We start from the raw sequence: 22,657 nt of genomic DNA, 5'->3' as shown, positions 1-22,657 counted from the left end.
CCCGCCGCCGCCCGCGCGACGCTGCCGTAAAGCGGACCGCGGCGCTGTCGCGATCGCGCCGCGCGCCGGCCATGGCGGCTCTGCGGCCCGGAAGCGGAGCGCTCGTCCGGCCGCTCGTCCGCTCCTCGTCCAGCGGCGGCGGCGGCGGCCGGCTGGCCCGGGAACGCGGCACGGAGCGCAGGGATGCGGCGTCCAGCCCGGTGAGCGGACGCCCGGGGAGGGAGCGGGGCGTCCCCGGAGCCGGCGTGAAGCGCTGTCGGCGCGCTGCGCCCTCACTTCCGCTGCGCGAAGGCGCCCGGGCTCGGTCTGGAGGCGGCGGCGGCTCGGGCCGCGCGTTGTTTGTAAACAGTCGCGCAGCGTCAGAGGCCGCAGGGCGCGTCCGCAGCGAGCCGGGAAAGCGGCCGGGCGCTCGGCTTTTGTTTAACCCGCCGCCCTTCTTCCCGAGCCGGTGCTTCGTTTAAGGGAGGCCCGGGCCAGTGAGAGTGATGGCTGAGGCTTCAGGTGGAGAGCACTAGACAGCGCCCATGGCTGCCCGCACTGCATTTGCCAGCAGGCCGGCGACACAGGCTGGCGAGGTTTGCTTAAGCAATAATTAAAGGGCCGCAGCGGGGAAAAAAAAGGTGTGTGGGGGAGATAATTAAGAATTGCAAAATGTGCCTGCTGTGTGAATTTCCATTTCTGTTATGCTGCGTCTCGGAAACACTTTTATTAGAACTACAGCTTTTGAAGTCTGTCTAGTCTCCAGTTAAGGTTTGTTGCCCGGGCTCCTGGCCTCTGGCTCGGTTCCCTGGCACGAGAAACAGACAAGCCTTCACTTCTGTCTCTAGAAAAATAGAATTTTAGTCCTTGGGCAGAAGGAAAAACGAAACAGGTGTCTGAACATGTTTGGGGAGGGGAAATGTAACTCAGCCAAGCATTTACTTTGGGGTGTGTGTGTGTGTGTGTGTGTGTGTGTGTGTGTGTGTGTGTGTGTGAGAGAGAGAGAGAGAGAGAGAGAGAGAGAGAGAGAGAGAGAGAGAGAGAGAGAGAGAGAGAGTCTTGCTGCGGGTGTGGTGGCTCAACGCCTTTAACTCACAAGGCAGCCTGCCTGGTCTGGGTAGCAAGCTCAGCTCCATAGTAACTTGGAGCCAGGGCAACCAAGTGAGACACTGTCTCAAAACAAAACAAACAAAAAGTAAATCTTACCCAGGGTCTGGGTCCTCAGGATAACACTTCAGCGTTTTATAGACCCAAGTGGCAAGTCTATGCTGCTTGCTCGCCCTTTGGAAGATAGCAGTGGGGATGACTAGCTAAGGGAGCTGGCTACAATCCAGAACTTTTGAAATTCTACACTGACTACATTTAGGATCTAAATGTCCAATTACGGTAAATATTAGGTGGCACAAAAGGAAACAGTTTTGCCTAAGGGCAATTTATGTGTTACTACGTATTTTTTTTTTTTTTGTTTCCTGAGCTATTAAATGATTGTAAGATAGATTGTTGCCTTGCAAAGTCCTTTGTAAATAGCAAGTCTGAAAAGTAACATTAAAGCCAGGTGGTGGTGGTGCACGCTTTTAGTCCCAGCACTCGGGAAGCAGAGGCGTTGGGATCTCTGTGAGTTCGAGACTAGCCCGGTCTACAAGAGCTAGTTTCAGGACAACCTCCAAAGCCACAGAGAAACCTTGTCTCAAAAAACAAAACAAAACAAAAAAAGTAACGTTAAAGCTGGGCATGTTGGCCGGCCTTTAATCCCAGAATCTGGGAGGCAGAGGCAGGTGGATCTCTTGAGTTTGAGGTAAGCCTGGTCTACAGAGCAAGGCCTACACAAAGAAACTCTAGCTTGAAAAATCAAAAATGGGGCTGGAGAGATGGCTCAGAGGCTAAGAGCACTATCTGCACTTCCAGAGGCCCCGAGTTCAACTCACAGCAACCACATGGTGACTCACAACCATCTTTAATGAGATCTGGTGTCTGTTTTGGCCTGCAGGGACACATGCTGGCACAACACTGTATACATAATGAATAAATAGATCTTTAACCACCCCTTCCCCAAGAAAAAAGTCTAAGGCCGGGAATGGTGGTGCATGCACTCAGGAGGCAGAGGCAGGCGGATCTGAGTTTGAGGCCAGCCTGGTCTACAGAGTTCCAGGATAGCCGGGACTGTTTCACAGAGAAACCCTATCTCAAAAACCTCCTCAAAAAAAAAAAAATAAATAAATAAAAGAAAAGAAAAAGCAGACATTTTTGTTTGTTTTTTTCCAGACGGTTTCTCAGTGTAGCTTTGGAGCCTGTCCTGGAGCTCACTTTAGTTGTCTTGCTTTAAGGAGACCCACGTTTAGTACCTACATAACTTTGTCCTGGTCTCTCTTTACTGTTGCTTTTCAATTGTGTCTTTGACGGTGTTGTTGGCCTCAGAGGATGACCTTGACCTCATCTCTGCCTCCAGCTTCCCAGTCCTGGGGTTATGGTGTCCACCAGGAGGGGTTACTCAGGGCTAAGGCCTCAGACACACAGCAACCCTGGTTATTTTTAAGCGGGATTTTTGTTGTTTCAAGTTTTGGGTTTTGTTTGTTAGTTTGTTTTGTTCTTATATATTTTGAGACAGTGTGTCTCTGAGTAGCCCAGCTGTCCTGGAACTGCTATGTTGATCAGGCTGGCCTCAAATTCAGAGAGCCACCTGCCTCTGCCTCCTGAGTGTGGTAATAAAGATGTGTGCCACCACAACCTGCTAGGAGGTGATTTTATGTGTGTAAGTTTTTTACCTGTGCGTGTATCTGTGCATGTGGAGTTTGCAGAGGCTAGAATAGTGTGTTGGATCCTCTAGAACTGGAGTTAAAGATGATAGTCAGCCCCTGTCTTAGTTATGGTCTCTATCTCTGTGAAGAGAAACCATGAACATGGCAACTCTTGCAAAGGAAAACATTTAATAGGGTGGCTCACAATTCAGAGGTTCGGTCTATGACCATCATGGTGGGACACGGTAGCGTGCAGGCAGACATGACGCTGGAGAGGTAACTGAGAGTTGTACATCTTGTGCAGGCAAGTGGACTCAGATAGTGGGTGTGGCTTGAGCATATATATGTATACCTATATACATACATACATGCATATATAGGAGACCCCAAAGCCCCCCCCACAGTGACACACTTCCTCCAACAAGGCCATACTTACTCCAGCAAAGCCACACCTCCCAATATTGCCATTCCCTATGAGATTATGGGTGCCAGTTACATTCAAGCTACCCGAGCCCCCATGCCCGTGCTGGGAATAGAGCTTGGCTCTTCTGGAAGAACAGCAGCTAAGTGCTCTTCATCACCAAACTGCGTCTCTCCAGCCCAAGAGCAACAGTTTAGTGTGATATAGGACATTTACACCTTCATCATTTACAAAAGAAAAAAAATAATTGTGTACAGGACAGGGCTGTTGTCCACTACTGGAACCATACCTCCTGAAGTATGCCATCACTGCTGTGGTTTTCCTCAAAAGCGTTAGTCAGCCAAGCATAGTGGCTCATGCCCATTATCCTATCGCTCGTGAAGCTAAAGTGGGAGAAACAGTTCAAAGCTAGCTTCAGCTACATAGAATTCTGAGGCTATATGAAATCCTTTTTCACCTTTAACTTCCTAAAATGTTGCTGGTGAGTGATAGCATACGTATTTAATCCCAGCACTTGGGAGGTAGAGGCCAACGTTAGCTCAAGGCCAACCTGGTCTACAGAGTGAGTGCCAGGACAGCTGGGGCTACACAGAGAAACTCTGGCTCAAAAAGAAAAAAAAAGAAAGAAAAAAAGAGCAGGAGCCCACCCTTTCCTATTCTGGGGATTGTTTATTGTGTTTTAAACTTTTCTGCAACTAGGAGACCATTCTGGACCTTTGGGCCTGACTTTTCCAAGATCAGGCCATTTTGATATTTTTTTATCATGGGACACAGACAGGGCCCTTGATGAAGCCACCTCTGCATTTTTGGAAACCGTGCTGTGTGATATGTTGCTGTAGCATCAATGGAGTCGTGTGTCTAGTAAGTGCTGTCATTTCCTGTGTGGGTCCCTGAGGCACACAGGTGACTGCAGGCAGGTTTCATATGGTAATTGGTGCTCCTGGGTGTTTGTAGGTAGTCATGAAGGAAAACAGGTTGACCCCCCCCAATAAAAATGTGGGGTTCCTGAACACCTTACTATGTTACTGTAGCTGCCACTTCCCTCTAGAAAATGCATAAGGAGTTTACTTAGTCTGCAGCTTGAAACTGGGCCCCTCGAGGAGCTTCCTGTCAGAGTACTGTAAGCTTTTATGGGGAATTGGGAGTTGGAAAACGCCACCGATAAGGTCCTTAGGCAGTGTGCTGGATAGATTTATGTCAACTTGATATAAGCTAAAGTCAAATGACAGGAGGGGGCTGGAGAGATGGCTCAGAGGTTAAGAGCACTGGTTGCTCTTCCAGAGGACCTGAGCTCAATTCCCAGCAACCACATGGTGGCTCATAGCCATCTGTAATGAGATCTGGTGCCCACTTCTGGCCCGCAGGCATACATGCAGGTAGTACATTGTATACATAATAAATAAATCTTAAAAAAAAAATAAAAAAAGAAAGAAAAGAAAATGCCTTCAGGCCAGGCATTGGTGGCACATGCCTTTAGTTCCAGCAGAGGCAGAGGCAGGTGATCTCAGTGAGTTGGAGGCCAGTCTTGTCTATGGAACAAAAAGGCCTCCATAAGATCATAAGGTTGTGGGTAAGCTTCTAGGCATTTTCTTAATTAGTGATTGATGGGGGATGACCCAGCCCATAGTAGGTGGGGCCATTCCTGGGCTGGTGGTTCAGGGTTCTATAAGAAAGCAGACTGAGCAAGCCATGTGGAGCATGCCAGTGAGTAGCTCACCTCCCTGGCCTCTGCCTCAGCTCCTGCCTCCAGGTTCCTGGTTTCTGCCATCACTGTTGATAATGAACTGTTATTCGGAACTGTGAGTGAATTAAACCCAAGTAGATTTTGGTCATGGTGTTTTTTTTTTTTGTTTTTTTTTTTAATCTTTTTTTTTTCAAGATTTTATTATTTATTATGTCTACAACATTCTGCTGCCATGTATATCTGCACACCAGAAGAGGGCACCAGATCTCATAATAGATGGTTGTGAGCCACCATGTGGTTGCTGGGAATTGAACTCTTAACCTTTGAGCCATCTCTCCAGCCCGGTCATGGTGTTTTATCACAGCAATAGTCACCCCAAGACACACAGCACTGCAGTGCCCACTTGCAGACGGTAGGAGAGACAAAGGTCACAAAGCAGCAGACATGGAGGCCTGCAGGGAGGAGACTCCTGCGATGGTGCTAATGCATGCTTTCCCTTGCAGATGGCACTCAGGACAGCAGGAGGTTCTGTGAGTGTTGCTTTTCCTAGTATTAAAGCTTTGTGTACCTGATGGGACAGTCTTTGTGTTGGCTGAATTTGGGTTGCTGGTTTGTGTATCACCTTTCTTCATGCAGTAGGGGGCTGGGCATCCCAACTCCAGTGAAGGCTTTGTGCTCTCATCTCAGAGGAACCTTGTAAGCCAGAAGCCTCCAGCAAGTATACACACTCTCTGTTGTCCCATCTCCCACCCTGGCTTTGGGCTGTGCAGCACTGCCTGGAAGAAGAGAGCTGGGAAACGGGGCCGGAGTGGCAGGGTGGCTGCCTCTCGAAAACGTTGGATTCTTGTCTGACTCCCTGCGGGGTACATGGCCCACAAGGAGCCCCCCTTCCCATGCACAGCCCTCCTGTCCACGTTCCAGGAAACCAGGCATTATGTTCTTGCACTATAAGAGCTTAAATTATAGTAATTATTCACTCTACAAAGGGAAGCTTCTTTTACAAAAGGGTTTTATTCCCTCCCCCAAGCCTTTTGCTTTCTTTTCTAATAGCACCTGCTTGGTGAACAAAGACACAAAGTATTTTCATGTAGCAAAAGCAGAGGAATTAACCCATCATGGTCAAAGATAAGTATCTCTGCAAAGCAGGGTGACTGGAACTTTTCTTACACAGGTCTATCTGTTGAAGCAGGGAGTCTGACAATCCTGGGCTTACCATGCTGTGCAGGGCAGTAAGGAAGAGAGTGCTTGCTGGGACTGACTGCCTCTCACTTGTTTTTGAGACAGTGTCTCATTGTATGTCCTTAGCTGGCCTGGAACTAGCTAAGTAGATCAGGCTGGTCTGGAATTCTTCTTGCCTCTACCTCCTGAGTACTGGGATTAAAGGTCCACATGGGGTGGCTCTTTAAACATTTCCTGATGCAGATGAAGTCCGTGAGAAGAAAAGAACATGTTTCTACGCAGTGAAAACTCCTTGTAGGGATTTGAAGCCATTGGCAGGAAGTGCAGAAGGAGACCAGGTGGCTGAAGGGCAGCGTGGGCTGTAGCGTGTGGACTGTGCAGGGTTTCTGAAGTGTCCGGCAGTCTTCAGCAGCACTGGTTGTTTTAGCACTTCACCAGTCCCTTGTGTTTGCTGTCTTCCCCGGCCAAGCTTAGCTTTCCACTGTTCCCACTAGCACTGACCTGCCTGACTCCGCCTCTTCACCTTCCTGACAAGTTCACACACAGGACCCCAGGCCTGCCTACTTGCCTGCAATCCCAGGTTTGAGCCTTTGTGGGTAGATCTTCAGAAACTCCGGAGCTCGCCTGCTGGGGTCCCCAGAACGTGAGATGTGAAGACCACTCTCCACTTTTGGCTCACTTAGGGCTTCTGGACCTCACCCAATTGTGGCAGGGTAGTCGCTGTAAGTCAGCCTGGCTTGGGCAGAGGGCTCAGTGGTGAAGTGCTTGCTGCAGAAGCCTGAGGATCCCTGTAAATGAGAATGAGTGTAATTGCCTGTTGTAATCCCAGCATGTGGGAAGCAGACACCATCCCTGGAGTAGCTGAAACTGAGCTTCAAGTTCAGCAAGAGACCCTGCTTCAGTTTACAAGGTGGAGAGCAACAAGGGACGACACCCAGTGCCAGCCTTGGGCTTCTGCATGCACAGTGCACATGAGTGTGCCCACATGTACACATACCACACGCACCAACATGGGCACAAGGGGGAAAGAAGCCTTTGGAATGCTAGAGAGATGGCTTAATTGGTCAAGGAAGGCTTAGGTTTTGATCCTTAGCACCCCTGTGAAAACCCAGTAGGTAGCCCTGTCTGTCCTGGAATGCACTCTATAGACCAGGCTGGCCTAAAACTTAGAAATCTGCCTGCCTCTGCCTCCTGTATACTGAGATTAAAGGCGTGCTCCACCATCACCTGGCCTCAGTAGTATCTTCAGAAGACCAAAATCACACACACACACACACACACAAATTTTTTTGGATGTTGTAGGGATAGAACCAAGAGCCTTGGGAGTGCTAGGCAAACACTGTAACCACAGAGCTATTTGTGGTGCCTTTGTTTACACTTGTAATCTTTAGATACAGTTTACTAAATTTTCCAGGCTTGCTTCAAACTATGATCCTGTTTCAGCTTTCGAACTGGAGTGACAGGCCTGCCCACTAAACCTGGTCTCCTCCTCTGTCAGATGTAGAACTGTTTCAGCATCACTTGGTGAACAGTATAATGGCGATAATGTTTATTAAGCCAGGTGTGTTAGTGTCGACCAGCACTTGTGAGGCTGAGGCCATAGTTAGATCCTGTCTGACCAAACCAAAAAGGAAAACCAAACAAAATTAGGAAAAATGATTGGATACATTGTAGTCTTTCATGGAATAAGATGTTGAGGGCCTGGAATAAATAGATGTTAATTTTTATAACAGTAAATCCAGGGGCGGGTTTAGTTGCATGTTAACCCCATGCATTTCTTTAAAGGTCTCAAGATTCTGCCCTCCAAGACAGTCTTGCCATGATTGGATAGGACCCCCAGATAAATACTCAAACCTTCGTCCAGTTCTTTTTCATGTTCCTGAAAACGAGTCCCCCTTGGAACAAAGGCTCAGAGAATTGAGACAAGAAACTCAAGAATGGAACCAGCAGTTCTGGGCAAACCAGAATTTGACTTTTAATAAGGTAAGTGTGGGGTTCAGATAGGTGAAGAACAATCACTCAGCCACTTGGGGGCACTAAGTCTTCAGCATTTACATGGTTGCTGTTCTGTTTGGGGATGTGTGAATATATTGAATGGCTTGTCTTTTCCTAATTGTGTCTTTAGCAGCCTGGTCTTGTGATTTATTCTTTTAATCCCAAAATTTGGGAGTCAAGGGCAGGAGATCTGTAGTTCAAGGCCAGCCTGGTCTTCATAGCCTGAGATACATAGTGAGACCCTGTCTCAAAATAAAACAAAAGGAGATCAAAAGATTGTTTTAACCATCGTAACTATGTGAAAGACACCTTGGCCATTGTAAGTCACAGAGTTTGAGATTTTCTGGGAAGAGAATTAACAAGGGGCCAGGACTAGTTCCTGTCCTGAATGATGTTTCTGTTAATGCAAAGTTGCTGTCATAGGTTGTCACTTATGAGAGTTCAAGATTCTTTTATTTTTGTTTATATGTTTCCAGACAGAGTTTCTCTGTGTAGCTCTGGCTGTCCTAGCACTCACTTTGTAGACCAGGCTGGCCTTGAATTCATAGAGATCCATCTATCTCTGCCTCCTGAGTTGCTAGGACTAAAGGCGTGCGCCACCATTGCCTGGCACCAGCTGCAATTCTTTTTTTTTTTTTTTTAAGATTTTATTTATTTATTATGTATACAACATTCTGCTTCCATGTATATCTGCACACCAGAAGAGGGCACCAGATCTCATTACAAATGGTTGTGAGCCACCATGTATGTTGCTGGGAATTGAGCTCAGGACCTCTGGAAGAGCAGTCAGTGCTCTTAACCTCTGAGCCATCTCTCCAGCCCCCCAAGCTGCAATTCTTGTTCCAGGGATACGTTGCCCTCTTTTGGCCTCCTCAGGTACTGCATACAAGCTGTACACATACATGCAGACATTCATACATAAATCTTTTAAAAAGCAGGCTTTGAGGTGTGATGTTTCTCAGGAAATCTCTAAATCTCTCAGCATTGTGCTCTAACTGAGAAAAGTAGGAAGCTAAAGAAGACCATTCTCTCCTTGTTTTTGGTACTGGGGACTAAGCCTAGGACTTTGCACTAGGCAGGTGGTGTCCTATAGTTCCAGCGTTTTAATTGTACCTTGAGATGGAGTCGTGTTAAGTTACCCCTGATGCCTCAGCCTCCCGAGTAGCTGAGTTACAGGCATGTGCCACCACTCCTGCTGAGAAGACAGTTGCTTGTTGAGTTTTAATTTTTTTCTTATTTTGATTTTTTTAGACAGGGTCTCATGTAGGCATGGTGGGCTCAATCTCGTAGCTGAGAATGATCTTGACTTCCTGATCCCCTGTCTCCACTCCCCAAGTTCACCTGGCTAAGAGAGTTTTGATGGTCGTCTTGCAGGAAAAAGAAGAATTCATTTACTCAAGACTGCAAGCTAAAGGCTTGGGCCTGCGAACCGAGTCAGGTCAGTAAGTTTGTGCTGTGTTAATGTCTGAAGAAATAGGTTTCTCTGCCGATGTAGTAAGCCAGATCAAGCTGAACTGAAAAAGTATAACCACAGGTTTATTTGAACAAAGCAATTCCCGGGCAGATTCTCCAGTCCCAGAGATCGAGGCCAGAGAAGTCACACACCTGAACTAAAGCAGGGAGATTATATAGGTTGTAGACCAGGGGTGATGACGTGTCTGCCACAAACTGGGTTTTGTCCAAGTGTGTGGTCAAAAGCTGACTGCTTTAGGCAGGGACTTGGGCAGCTGGCAACTTCAGGGAAGGAAGCTTTTGGTACCTTCCCTTTGTTGGGGGATTCTCTTGAGTGGACGGGGTTTAGAGAGAGAGACAGGAAGGGACTTTCATGCAGGGGTGAGCTTGAGGTAGGTGGAGGGGCAGATAACCTCTGTGTCCTGTCCTTACTGTCTCACTGGCCTGAGGAGATTTCCTTTCCTGTGTGTGTGTGTGTGTGTGTGTGTGTGCGCGCGCGCGCACCATCATCTTCCCACAAGCTCCTGGCTCCCTCCTCTTTCTCCCTCCTTCAGGAGACATCACAGCCTCTCGGACTTTAGGGCTTCCCTTTTCCTTTGATTTTCCTTTTTCTGTATGGTACTGGAAATGGAATCCAGGGCCTTGAGCATTGTAGGTAAAGCCTCAGCCATTGGACAGCACATCCCTTTGTCCTTCTGATGAGTGACTTCAAGCCAAGGTCACGAGGCCTCTGTGATCTCCCAACTGTAGGCGTGAGTTTTCTGGCCCAGCAGGTCCCGTGGCCCTTGTCCCCCAAATAAACACACAGATGCTATATTAATTATGAAACTGTTGGCTGCTGAAGATGGCTTCTTATTGGCTAGCTCTGTCTAAATTATTAACTCATTTCTAATAATCTAAGTATTTCCACGTGGTCTTTTCTTACCGGAGGAAGAGTTTGGACTGTTACTCCTCTTGCATCCTCCATGGTGACGGACCCTGCCGATGTTTCCCAGAATCCTCCTTGTCTCCCAGTCCCACCCATCATCCTGCCTCAGTGGCCATAGTGCTTCATCTGTCAACCAATAAGAGAACAGTATGTACAGAAGACACCCCATCACCTAATCTTCCCATCTTCCCAACTCTCCTGGATTCCCGCATCAATTCTCAGGCTGGAAAGCAGAGAGCTGTTTGTTAGCCTTCCTCTAAATCAGGCCAGTTGAACTGTGTGTTTGCCAGCACTTTTGCATCCCTGTCTTGTAACCATTGTTGAAGTTAGGCCCCTGTTAATTCTCTGTACACTGCAGTGTCTCAGTTTTCCACAGCTTCTGGTCTTTTTTATTTGTTTGTTTTGTTTTTTGAGACAGAGTTCCTCCATGTAGCCATGGCTGTCCTGGAACTAGCTCTTGTAGACCAGGCCAACCTCGAACTCACAGAGATCTGCCTGCCTCTGTCTCCTGAGCTCTGGGATTAAAGGTGTGCACCACCACTCCTGTCCCCAACCAGCTCCCAGAAGCTAACTTATGTTTCTCTGTAAAGGGCCTTGTGATTACCTGCGCATCGGCTGGCACCGGTCAGCCTGCTGTAAAGCACACAGAGAGCTTGGGCTAATTTACAAAAAGTAGATTTCACCTCTAAATGTCCTTTGTCAACCCATTCTTTAAATCCATTCTTTGCTTTACAGCTAGACTGTTCTACCCCAAATGCATACCCTTTGTGGATTTGCGTTGTTGAGACTATGTCTCAGTATGTAGCCCTGGCTGTTCTTGAACTCAGAGATCGGAAGTGCTGGCGTTAAAGGTGTGGTCATCCGCCCAGCCCTCAGGACAGCTCTGCTGCCTCACGACATGGTCTTTGTCCATCTAGGAAACTAGACCACAGGCAGCTGGATTTGCTTGTTTCCTTTTTGTTTGTTTGGCTTTTGGTTTTTTGAGACAAAGTTTCACTGTGTAGCTGGGTCTGACCTTGAGTTCATGGTAGTCATTCAGTCCAGCTTCCCCAGTACAGGAATTAAAAAGGTTTGCCACCAGGTCTGGGTTGCCATTTCTTTTACTTAAAATAGCCTTGGCCATTTTCTCTTAGTGTTGAAGTTAGACCTTACTAACACACCATACTGTTTGTTAAGTAGATACCTACTATCAAAATATTCTAATGGACAATCCAGAGCCATTAAAAATACTTCCAAAGCTGAGTCTGTCATTGGGTTCAAAGTGCCATCACTCTCCTGGTTTCCTCAGGAGAAGGGCTCAAGAGGAGTAGTCTGGGTGCTAGCCCGCTTGTATTGCTCTGTGCCGACAACCAGTGTCTTAGCGGGTCAGCAACAGAAGAGGACGCTGTACCCAGCACTGAGTGTGGGAGTGAATGGTAGGTCAGTTTGGTCCTGATGGAGTGCCAGGCACTGTTCTGAGTCCTTTCCATGTGTCAACCAGAAAGACCAAATGATGTATGGTGAACCTGAGGCTTAACTAGGGGTGAGTGCCCGACCTGAGACCACACAGTGAGAAAGAATAGATTCTACCCAAGGCAGTCAGAAGACCTTGCTAATCTCAATAGAGATTGGCCGTTCTTGTAACAGGAGAGTTGTTTTGATCCCTGTGAACATGACAGTCTTCTTAGTGACTCTGCTATGTACTGAAAGACTGGCCTTAAGTAACATTTATAATTAACTTGGCAATGAAAAAGGACAGACTGAGCCAGGTAGTGCACGCCTTTAATCCCAGCACTCTGGAGGCAGAGGCAGAAGGATCTCTGTGAGTTGGAGACCAGCCTGATCTACAAGAGCTAGTCCCAGGACAGCCTCCAAAGCCACAGGGAAACCCTGTCTCAAAAAACCAAGAGAAATAAAGGAAAGAAAGAAAGAAAGAAAGAAAGAAAGAAAGAAAGAAAGAAAGAAAGAGGACAGATTGTCTATGGAGAGGGACAGAACAGAGTCACCACTCTGGCGGTGTTCAGAGTCACGTGGAGGACGTGCAATCCCAGTTGGGTAGGAGCAGCATAGTTAATAAGGTGTTCTTGGAAACTGCTGAGCGTGGATGTGGAGTTGCTCACCACAGTGACAGCCTGGGGAGGTTCCTGTTAGCTAGCTAGATATAGCCTCCATAATGTATACACACTTAAAAACATCCTGTTCTGTCGGGGTTAAGCAAAGAGTTACCAGGCTGAAGCAGTTGAAATGGGCGAGGGGACACGGTAGGTGAGAACACACATGTGCTCAGAAATACTTAACATGTAGGGCTCTTTGGAGACTCCCAGGAGCTGAGGTCACAGGAGGGTTGTCTAGGAAGTTATATTGGAAAAATGAATTGCTTTCGATGTAAAAGAAAAAAAAATAGATTTATTCCTTCTAGAATACACATTCCAATTTTTTTTTTTTTTTGGTTTTTCGAGACGGGTTTCTCTGTGGCTTTGGAGGCTGTCCTGACACTCGCTCTGGAGACCAGGCTGGTCTCAAACTCACAGAAATCCGCCTGCCTCTGCCTCCCGAGTGCTGGGATTAAAGGCGTGCGCCACCAACACCCAGCTCCAAATAATTTTTTTAAAAATTATTAGGCATCGGGCTGGAGAGATGGCTCAGGGGTTAAGAGCACTGACTGTTCTTTCAGAGGTTCTGAGTTCAATTACCACATTGTGACTCACAACCATCTGTAATATGATCTGGTGCCCTCTTCTGGCATGCACTGTATACATGATAAATAAATAAATATATCTTTAAAAAATTATTAGGCATAAGCTACTGATAGACTTCGAAGCTAAAGCCAGCATTTCTAGTGGTAGACAGTCAAGCTGATCCAGACGATGGTGGTGCACGCCTTTAGTCCCAGCACTGGGGAGGCAGAAGCAGGAAAATCTCTTGTGAGTCAAGGCTGGCCTGGTTTACAAAGTCAGGACAGCCAGGGCTACACAGAGAAATGCTGTTTTGAAAAACAAACAATAAGGAACAAAATCATGGGACTGGAGAGACGGCTCAGTGGTTAAGAACACTGGCTGCTCTTTCAGAGGACCTGGGTTCAATTCCCGGTACCTACATGACAGCTCACAGCTGTCTGTGACTCCAGTTCCTGGGTTTCTGATACCCTCACACAGACATACATGCAGGCAAAATACCGGGGGACATAAATAAAAAATAAATTGTGTAATTTTTTAAAAAAGACCCAGTTTTGTAAATGGATGGGACCTAGGTCCCCCAGTCCCCCTTGAAAGCACACATAGTGACCCAGGGGCCTCCTGTTCGACTTCACAGTCTAAAGTTATACACAGTCTGCCTCTTAGGGCACAGGAGGCATTCCAGACCCAAACAGCAGCAGCACAGGGCTGAAAGCCTCCGAACAGCTGGGCTCCTGTGAGGGACTTGTAGCAGGTGCTGTTGAGGACCTGGGCATGGGGGCAGGGCCACCCCAGGACTCCTTTCTAAAACTCGCGCATTGTCCTGCCCTTCTCTTGCTTGGTGCACTCTGGCCCTCTGCCTCCCTGTTTATTCCTTTGTCCAGTGATGCCAGCCGCAGGCCGGCTTCCAGCCATGCTGGGCTGTGGGTCAGCAACAGAGATGGGGTTGTGTTGAATGAGCCTGGCTGCTGCCATGGGAACCGGGGATGGAGGAGGCCCAGGGGTTGACCAGACAAAGGGGTCAGTGTCCAGGAAACACACAGTTTGTCATGAATGGCAGATGGGTGGTGTTTATAGCCAAGATGACATGGGCCATTGGGACTTTTAAACAGACTGCAACCAGTTTGCCTTAATAAGAGCACCTATGGACAAGCGACTGAGTGTGAAAAGGAAGCAGCTCGCTGTAACAAACAGCTCAGGCAGCAAGGAGCCAGTCTGCTTTCTGAATTCATAGCGGAGTTTCCCTCAGTTCTGCTGGAGTTGCTTTGGTGGCTGATGGCAGCTTGAAGTCCCTAGCCCTTTTCTAGAAGGATCTCGCTGCGCCCCTTATGACATGTAAAGAAGAAAGCAAGCAGCAGCTATGAATTATCTCTAAGAAGCTCTTATGGAGCAGTGAGTTCAGCAAAGGCTTTCTTTAATTGCAAAGTGGGGGTGTCTAGATGCCATGTGATTGCAGACCAGGTAGAGCGGCTGGCCACCTGCTTCCTGGAAATTCTTCAAGTTCTACTGCTCTGTGGGAAATGCACCAGCTAACTCTAGGTGCAGAAAGCAGAAAGCCCTGGCTTCAGTTGTCGACTACGGTCAGGAAAGAGTTCTCCCCACCCCCTCACCCCCCTTCTTTGCCTGCACAAGTGTTTGTGCGTCTAGAGAAGAGGGAGCCATGGAGACAGATCCTCTTTGTCAGATGGCATTTGTGAGACTCCCACACATTTTCAGTAATGATGTAATGAAGTGAGTTTTCCCTCTCCATCCCTCTGTTATGGCTCCCTCCTCCTCCTCCCTTCCTGTTCCCCAGCCCTCTCTCTACCCTGCTTTCCTGCTCCGATTTGCTTTAAGTTTAATAGCAAGAGGGGTAGAGCAGGAAGGTCTTGTCAAGCATTTACAGGTTCCTACTGTCCCATCATTGGCCTGAGGTGTTGGGGTGAGGTAACCCTAGACCTGTCTGAGGGCCCCTTGGGGAAGCATCAGGTGTGGGCAGCTCTGCCTGCCTCCACCCTGCAGTTCACCCTTCCCTGTCTACACTGAGTACAGCAATGGCCAGGCCACCTAGAGTCCCTTCTCAGCTCTCCAAATACTGCCAAGCCTCAGAGACGCTGCTGTGAGGCTGGGCTGTGGTGATGGTTTGCTCGAGATACGTCTACACGGTCAACCCGTGAGAGTCTGTCCCTCCAGTGAAACAGCTTGTGCTGCTGTGGCCAGGGGAACAGCTTTTCTGTTTTGACAGTCCCTATGAAAGGCCCAGAGGTGCTGCTGGAGGAGAGGGCACTCCCTTCTCTAAGGATCAGCTAAGACTGCTACCCTGAAAGTGGCTGTGCACTCGGCTCCATCCTGGTCCTACTTTTGCCACCTGCCTGTGCCTGTCCTTTAAGACCAGCTGGCGACTCACCTTCCCTTGAGCCTTTGGCTCCCCTTACCTCTCAGGTGGTAGGTACCCCTACTTCATTTGAGTACTACCCATCTTCACACAGGCAGGCCGCTGGGGTGGGGTGGGTGGAGCAGAACTTGGTTCCCGTCCTTAGGAGCTGACAAGCCAATAGAGCAGGGTCAGCGTTCAGGTTGGTTGGCAGGTTCACACCACACTTCCAGTGTGTGGACCCTTGGAGAAAACTAGCAGGAAAGTAGGAAGGAGAGTGGGCACCTGTCGGTGTGTTTGTGTGTGTATGTGTGTGTGTGTGTGTGGGGGGCTGTCGGTGTGTTTGTGTGTGTATGTGTGTGGGTGTGGGTGTGTGGGTGTGTGTGTGTGTGTGTCTGGTGTGTGTGTGGTGTCTGGTGTGTGTGTTTGTGTGTGGTGTGTGTGTGTGTGTGTGTGTGTGTGTGTGTGTGTGTGTGTGTGTAGGTGTTCTCAGAACAGTCCTTTATGTGGAGGGACAGCAGGAAGGCTGAGCCAGAAAGGAGCCATGTGCATAAAGTATTGTGTGTGGTCAGCATAATGGATAGATAACACAGCTGAGCTCACAAGGGCTTGGTTCTTCCTCTGTGCATTAGCAGGGATGCACAACACACAGACCATTGCCTGCATCCTGTGGTAAACTGAGGCACAGATGATGGCAGATCATCCACACATGCCTAACAGGAGGTGGACTGTGGTTGAACACAGAAGAGCAGGTGTGGAGTGGAGCCAGTCTTGAGCGTTGCCCTCAGCATAGGGCTGTCCAGCGGGGCATGGGCTGGCGGAGAGGAGGGTTGTAGGCACACCTGTAGCCAGCCCCTAAGCAGCCGTGGCTACAGGTTCCCCTACACAGGTCTGCCTACAGAGGGTCTACTTGGTTCTTTCAGACTGTGACAGCCCTGCACCTTTCTGTCAGGGCTCACTTTCCCCTTTCAGTGTCTTACCTCTATCTTCAGACAGGTTCTTGGCTGGGGGCACCCCTCCCTGAAGCCTTTGCCAGATGCCTCCAGGCATTCTGGAGGGTTTTTGTTTTGTTTGTTTTTCAAGACAGAGTTACTCTAGTTCTTAGACCAGGCTGTTCCAAAAATCACAGAGATCTGCCTGCTTCTGCCTCCTGAGGGTGACTAAAGGCATGTGCTACCACCCACCACTGCTGGGCCTTCATTTTGTTTTGTTTTGGGTCTTTTTGTTTGTTGTTTGTTTTTGATCCAGAATGACTTGATTTTATGATTCTCCTGCCTCCATCCCTGGTTTTTGTGACTCTGGGGCTCAGACCCAAGGCTTTGGGCAAGCATTCTGCCAGCTGAGCCACAACCCCAGTCTTGCCTTTTCTTTTCTTTCTTTCTTTTTTAACATTAAAAAACAAAACAACACCAAGAAAAACTGGGCTGGAAAAAAGGCTCAGCAGTGAAGAGCATTGGCTGCTCTCATGGAGGACCTATATTCCATGCCCAGCACCCACATAGTGACTTACAACCAGCTGTAACTACTTCCAGGGGCCCAAGACACCCTCTCTGGTTTCTGTGGGCACCAGGCATATAAGTGATATGTACAGTGCAGGCAAAACATCCATACACATAAAATAAACATAGAAAGGAATAACTGGAGCCGTGGCTCAGTGCTTAAGAGCTCTTACTGTTCTAGTAGAGGACTCAGTTTGGTTTCCAGCAACCATGTTAAGTGGCTCACAGCTACCTTGACTGTAGCCCAGGTCATCTAACACCTACTGGCCTATGCAAGTACTCTGCCTACTCACTGTGCACAGACCTACAAATAGATACACAAATATATACATAATTAAAAAAGAAAATAGAGCTGGGCGTTGGTGGTGCATGCCTTTAATCCCAGCAGAGGCAGGCGGATCTCTGAGTTCGAGGCCAGCCTGGTCTTCAGAGCGAGTGCCAGGATAGGCTCCAAAGCTACACAGAGAAACCCTGTCTCGAAAAACCAAAAAAAAAAAGAAAAGAAAATAGAATCTTTGAAACCTTCTACTTTGTGTGTGTGGGGGGTGCACATCCCGTAGCCTGCAGGTGGAGATCAGAGGACAATCAGTGGGGGTCAGTTTTCTCCTTTTACCTTCTGGGTCCCAGGGATTCAACTCAGGTCTTCAGACTTGGCAGCAAGTACCTTTACCCACTGAGCCATTTCACAGGCCCCTGGTGTTTGTAGTTCTGAGATAGGCTGGCCTATGACCTCTGACCTTGACTTGTACCTGTGTTCTGGGGTTACAGATGCACACCATCACAGGCGGCTTCTCCTCGAGTCTTACATTAAGTTGTGATTTACTTCCAGGTCAAAGAGCAACACTGGATGCAGAGGAGATGGCTGACTTTTATAAGGAGTTTCTGAGTAAGAATTTCCGGAAGCACATGTCTTATAACCGGTGAGTGTTTGCGGCTTCCCGAAAGCTCAGCTAGCACACCTGCAGTTGCTTATCTTCCTACCTTAGTTTAAAGCTTCCGTGTGTTCAGTAGAGGTGGAGGTCACATGATTTTGTGATCTTCACTTTTTGCCTTTTTAGCTAAACTTGTCACCCTTCCTGTGTGCACAGCACCCATGGCACCCCTGGCCCTTAGGTCAGCAAGTGTCATTCCTTGGAGCTGTGAGGTCAGTCAGGACATGGCCTGCATGGAAACAAGGAGTTCAGCAGAGGCCAAAGGCCACAGGAGAGCCGTGCAGGGACCAGCAAGGCTATGCAACCTAAGGCAGAGTCAGACAGCCTTCCCCAAACGTACATGCGGAGGACAGCAAATGTCAGTGCACACTCGTGTCTGTGCTAGTACTCACGAAAGCTCATGGGTCTCTTCTGGCTATGAAGGCTACATGTGTATGGGGAGGGGCTGAAGACCTTTGAAACAGTAGCCTGATGATGTCAGCTCAGCCCCGAATATTGGGAGTTCCACAGAGTCCTGAGATATCTGGACAGGGTATCTAAAGGTGGGGTGACTTTTTTGCCCCTGTTTTATCTATTTATTTAATTTGAGACAAGGTCTCATGTATAAGCCTGATTGGCTTAAAACTTGCTATGTGGACCAGGCCTCTGCTATGTGGCTCTTTTGTTACTATTATTGTTTGGTTTGTTGATTTTGTGTTTTGAGAAAGGGTCTCACTCACTGTGTATACCACGCTGGCCTCAAACTCACTGAGTCTGCCTACCTCCATTTCCCAAGTGCTGAGATTAAAGGTGTAGGCTGTACATTGAAGCTTTTGTTTGTTCTGTCCAGTCCCGGTAGCCTCTTATAAAATAATCACTCTGAGGTTTAATATTAATTATAATTGTTTGGCCAATGGCTCAGTTATATTACTAACTAGCTTTACATATAAATTAACCCATTTTTACTAATCTGTGTATCACCACATGCCATGACTTACCGGTAATGTTCTGGCATGTTATTTCTTTGGTGGCTACATGGCATCTTCCTGACACTGCCTTCTTTTTGTTTGTAGCTCTGTTTGGATTTCCCACCCAGCTGTATTCTGTTTGGCTGTTGGCCAGATCAGGTTTATTTATCAACCAATAAAAGCCACACATATTCACAGCATACAGAAGGACCTCCCACATCAATGGGCCACCATGATTGGCCTCATAAATCTGATTTTTAAATAATCGTCTTAGCCTTTGGTTGTATCTGTTAAAAGTTAAGATGCAACTTGAGATTTATAGCAATGACAGGACTGGTTGTGGCCAGAGTTAAGACCTCAGAGAACACGGGTGACAGTGAAGGCAGGATGAGTGTCAGTGTCCCCCCGTCTGTGAACAAGTCACTCAGCCACAGGAGGCTGTGCACACAGAGCCAGGCTGCCCCCTACAGGCTCTGTGTGTACAGCTGCTCTCAGGAGGCTCTTCACCTACATGGCCAGGTCAGGTCATCTGCATCACCAGACAGCGTGGCTCTCCTTGGCCTGAGACCTGGGGGAGCGCCCTCTCGCTCTCCAAGTTTTTCCTCTTTACTCCGGGTGTTGCTTGTCATTGAAAGTGCTGCTTCAGCTAGTGAGTGTTAGCTTCTCGTGTAGATGGAGCTGGGGGACTTACACTCTGTGACCTGTGCTGTCACTCTCAGGACTCTTCTGGTTCCTCTCTTACCTTCCTTACTGAAGTCCAAGAACTCAGTGGATCCAGCCCTAGCTGAAGTGGTTCAGTAGCTCAGGGCCGGGAACAACTGGTGGGGGCGGCTTTGCACTAGGGCTAACATGTGCCTTTCCTCTGTCCACTAAGCCTCCAGACTTCACTGTTAGATCTGAAATTGCCACTAGTGAATGACTTCCATGGAATGACTTGTGGGCCGCATCTTCCTTGTACAGATTCCACCAGGCTTTGTATGAGGATAGAGACCTATTGCCCCGGAAAAGGGATTTGGGGCCTGTGGCCAGACAGCCTCCTAGTGGGGAACACAGTGTCTGTGTATAAATTAGACCAAGGCAGGACACCCTCCTGTCCCTCGGATGCCTGCCAGGCTGTGTTCCACAGTGTCTATCTAGAATGGCCCTGGATTCAGGGAGGGTCTCAGGAATCTTTTAGTAAGGGCCAGAGGAAGATTGGAGTCCTCCATACAAGGATACTGGGCTATAGACGTGTGTGGCCGGTTGGGGTGGAGGTAGGGAGTCAGGAGACCATCCCTTCAGGGGAGCTGCTGTCTGGTCAGGCATTGTCCCTGTGGTTGACTGGGTGCCTCTCTTTCTCTGTAGAGACTGGTACAAGCGTAATTTTGCCATCACGTTCTTCATGGGGAAAGTGGCGCTCGAGAGGATGTGGAACAAGCTCAGACAGAAGCAAAAGAAGACAAGCAGTTAGGAGCCCACCTGGGCCTGACCCGCCAGCACCCAGCTCCCGTTTGTGAGGGCCCTGGAGGCTGTAAGGGAGCACATGCTCAGGCCTTTCCTGACTGCATCCCAGCTGGTTTGCTCTTGTGGGTACACTGTATGCCTACTGTCTGTGTCGTGGATTATACCAATTCAGAATACAGCGGTGTCAAACTATGAATAAAGTCTCACTGAAACAATTAGACCAGTGGCCTTCAGCTGGCTGTGGTGGTGGTGGGAGCCTGGGATCCAAGCCCCGATGCAGGAATGTCACTGGTGATCACAGTGATGTCATCATTTAAAGTAAGGTGACCCCTCAGCTTCCAGAGACTGCATGGCAGCCACCATCACCCTGGTTAGAGAGAGAGAGAGGTGTGAGGTGATGTGGTATCTCCCATTGGGTGTCTCCCAATGGCTCGGTAGGTAGGGGCTAGGAGGAGTCCAGCCCCTTCTCTCTCTCTTTCTGCTTCTTGGCTGCCACAAAGTAAGCAGCCTCCTTTGCCCCTTGCTTCTTGACATGAGGTGGTACTTGACCAGCCATCCAAGGCATTGGGGAGCCGATTGACCTGGACTTGAGACCGCTCCCTTTCCTCCTCTATGTTGATGTCTCTGGAAATTAGTCAGCAGCAGGAAGCTAATGTTGTCACCCTGTGTGCTGCTACTGATGGGCCTTGCCACACCCACACAGATCCCATGTCACCAGTGCTCTGATCATTTGTCCCGGAATTGTCACCCTGAAACAGGTACATTGGCATTGTTGGACAGATGGGCTCTGCCCCTCAGTTGGTGACTCGGTGACTCATCCAGGTATATACATTGTGTGAGGGTGGCATTGATCCCAAGCTGTTTGTTTCAGGGAAGAGAAACTAAAGCAAGCTTTAGTCATTTAGGGGTGGTAGCATTGGAACCAGGGACCTTTGGAAACAAACTCCTGGTCCCTGCAGCTGAGGAGAAGCTGCTGGCCTCGTGCAGATGCTTGCAGTAGCTACAAGCACAGGACTCAGCAACAGGTAACAGGGGCTTGAGACTCATTACCCCAGCCCCTCAGGTTGAAGCCAAAGCTACCAGCTCCTCCTCCTCCTTTTTTAGTTATTAGTGTATGGGAGTATTTGTGTGTGTGTGTGTGTGTGTGTGTGTGTGTGTGTGTGTGTGTCTGTTTGTGTGTGTGTGTGTGTGTGTGTGTATAACCAAAGGACAGCTTACAGGAGTCACTGTCTTCTATCACATTGGTCCCAGGGACTGAGCTCAGGCTAGCAGGTTGTGGTGAGAACCTTTAGCCGCTGAGGAGCCATCTCACAGGACCAAGGGCCGCTACTGTCTCTGAAGAGTGGTTTCACATGAGCCAGGCGGAAAGCCTAAACTAATCTGTTACCAAGGCTGGCAGATGGCATCTCTGCTGGCCTCTCTCCTCTGGGTTGGACCTTTTGGTGATGTTAAGCACTAAGCTTAGGAACTGCCTCTTTCACAGAGGACTCAGGCTTGTGGGAAGGCATCGCTCATGGCCTTGATCTTAGGATCTGACCTTAGTAAGCAGATAGATCCCTGGTCCCCGCTGCTGGTACTGTTTTGGGAGGTTCTAGAACATGTGGGAGACCAGGCTGGAAGTAGCTCACCAAGAGCAGATCCTTGGAGGTGCCTTGTGTCTGACAGTATCTCTGTTCTCACTCTTGGCTTCCGGTCACCATGGGGCACACTTCTCTGCAGTGCCGTGTCTTCCCCCATGGGGTGTGAACCCTCTGAAAGCCTGTACCAGAATAAATCTTTCCTCACCAAAGTTGTTTGTGTCAGGTGTTCTCAGAGTTACGTAAGAGGAGGAATACAGGAGCAGAGCAGAAGCAAACAGGCCTTTTCCTCAGGCCAAGGCCTTACTGGCTTTGTCAACAGAGAGGCAGCCCCAGGGACTGTGGATGGACAGGAGTATGTGCCCTTGGGGGTCAAGTCCCTTGAGATTATCCTATTGTGGGTCATGGGATGACAAGTGCTCCGGGATTAACAGGAGAGAGAGAGTTCCAGCATCGGAAAGATCTGTGTGAAGTTTGTCTCAGAAGTCTGTCTACTGTCCTGTGCTGATCCTGGTAAGTGCACTGAATACCTCCATGAGAAATGTTACACTTTTTGTTTTGTTTTTTAAAGGCAGGGTCTTGTTTGTTTGTTTTTTTCCAAGACAGAGTCTCTCTCTCTATAACAGCCCTAGCTGTCCTGGAACTGAACTCCCTCTGTAGACCAGACTGTCCTCAGTTTTACAGAGACCCACCTGCCTGTGCCTCCTGCGTGTTGGGATTAAAGGCTTACATTACACTATCACCACCCGGCTAGATAGGTCTTAAAATCTGCCTCCTAAGATCATAAATACTTGCAAATAAATTTTAATTGCAGTTATCTTGACCATAAAATTTGTTTTGATTTTAAAAGTCATGTCAAGCTGGGTGGTAGTGGCTGTC

General features: G+C 48.5%; 1 protein-coding gene across 3 annotated transcripts; it reads left to right on the top strand.

Annotated features, from left to right (window-relative positions):
* The first annotated feature begins 42 nt into the window (after nt 1-42).
* On the top strand, nt 43-20,348 carry LOC100750367 (cytochrome c oxidase assembly factor 8). Of its 3 annotated transcripts, XR_004770185.1 has the most exons (6): nt 43-200; nt 7,784-7,981; nt 9,368-9,431; nt 10,376-10,520; nt 17,709-17,799; nt 20,103-20,143. XR_004770185.1 is itself a non-coding variant. In XM_027416747.2 (5 exons), the coding sequence occupies exons 1-5, from the start codon at nt 72-74 to the stop codon at nt 20,206-20,208; spliced, it is 588 nt and encodes a 195-aa protein (XP_027272548.1). In that variant the 5' UTR covers nt 44-71; the 3' UTR covers nt 20,209-20,348. The 3 variants fall into 3 exon arrangements, 2 of the variants coding, with proteins under 2 accessions (XP_027272548.1, XP_027272549.1); XM_027416747.2 differs by lacking the exon at nt 10,376-10,520 and having other exon boundaries at nt 44-200; nt 20,103-20,348; XM_027416748.2 differs by lacking the exons at nt 43-200; nt 10,376-10,520 and adding an exon at nt 357-575 and having other exon boundaries at nt 20,103-20,348.
* The last annotated feature ends 2,309 nt before the right edge of the window (nt 20,349-22,657 follow it).

The sequence above is a fragment of the Cricetulus griseus genome, chromosome 5 (genome assembly GCF_003668045.3).
Source record: "Cricetulus griseus strain 17A/GY chromosome 5, alternate assembly CriGri-PICRH-1.0, whole genome shotgun sequence".
Lineage (NCBI taxonomy): Eukaryota > Metazoa > Chordata > Mammalia > Rodentia > Cricetidae > Cricetulus > Cricetulus griseus.
Note: the sequence above shows the minus strand (reverse complement) of the source record. Positions and strands in the feature narration are given on the sequence as shown.

Coding starts and splice junctions, on each gene's coding strand:
- LOC100750367 (XM_027416747.2), top strand. CDS start 72: ATGGCGGCTCTGCGGCCCGGAAGCGGAGCGCTCGTCCGGCCGCTCGTC. Junction 201..7,783: donor GGGATGCGGCGTCCAGCCCG/GTGAGCGGACGC, acceptor ATTTCTTTAAAG/GTCTCAAGATTCTGCCCTCC. Junction 7,982..9,367: donor AGAATTTGACTTTTAATAAG/GTAAGTGTGGGG, acceptor GTCGTCTTGCAG/GAAAAAGAAGAATTCATTTA.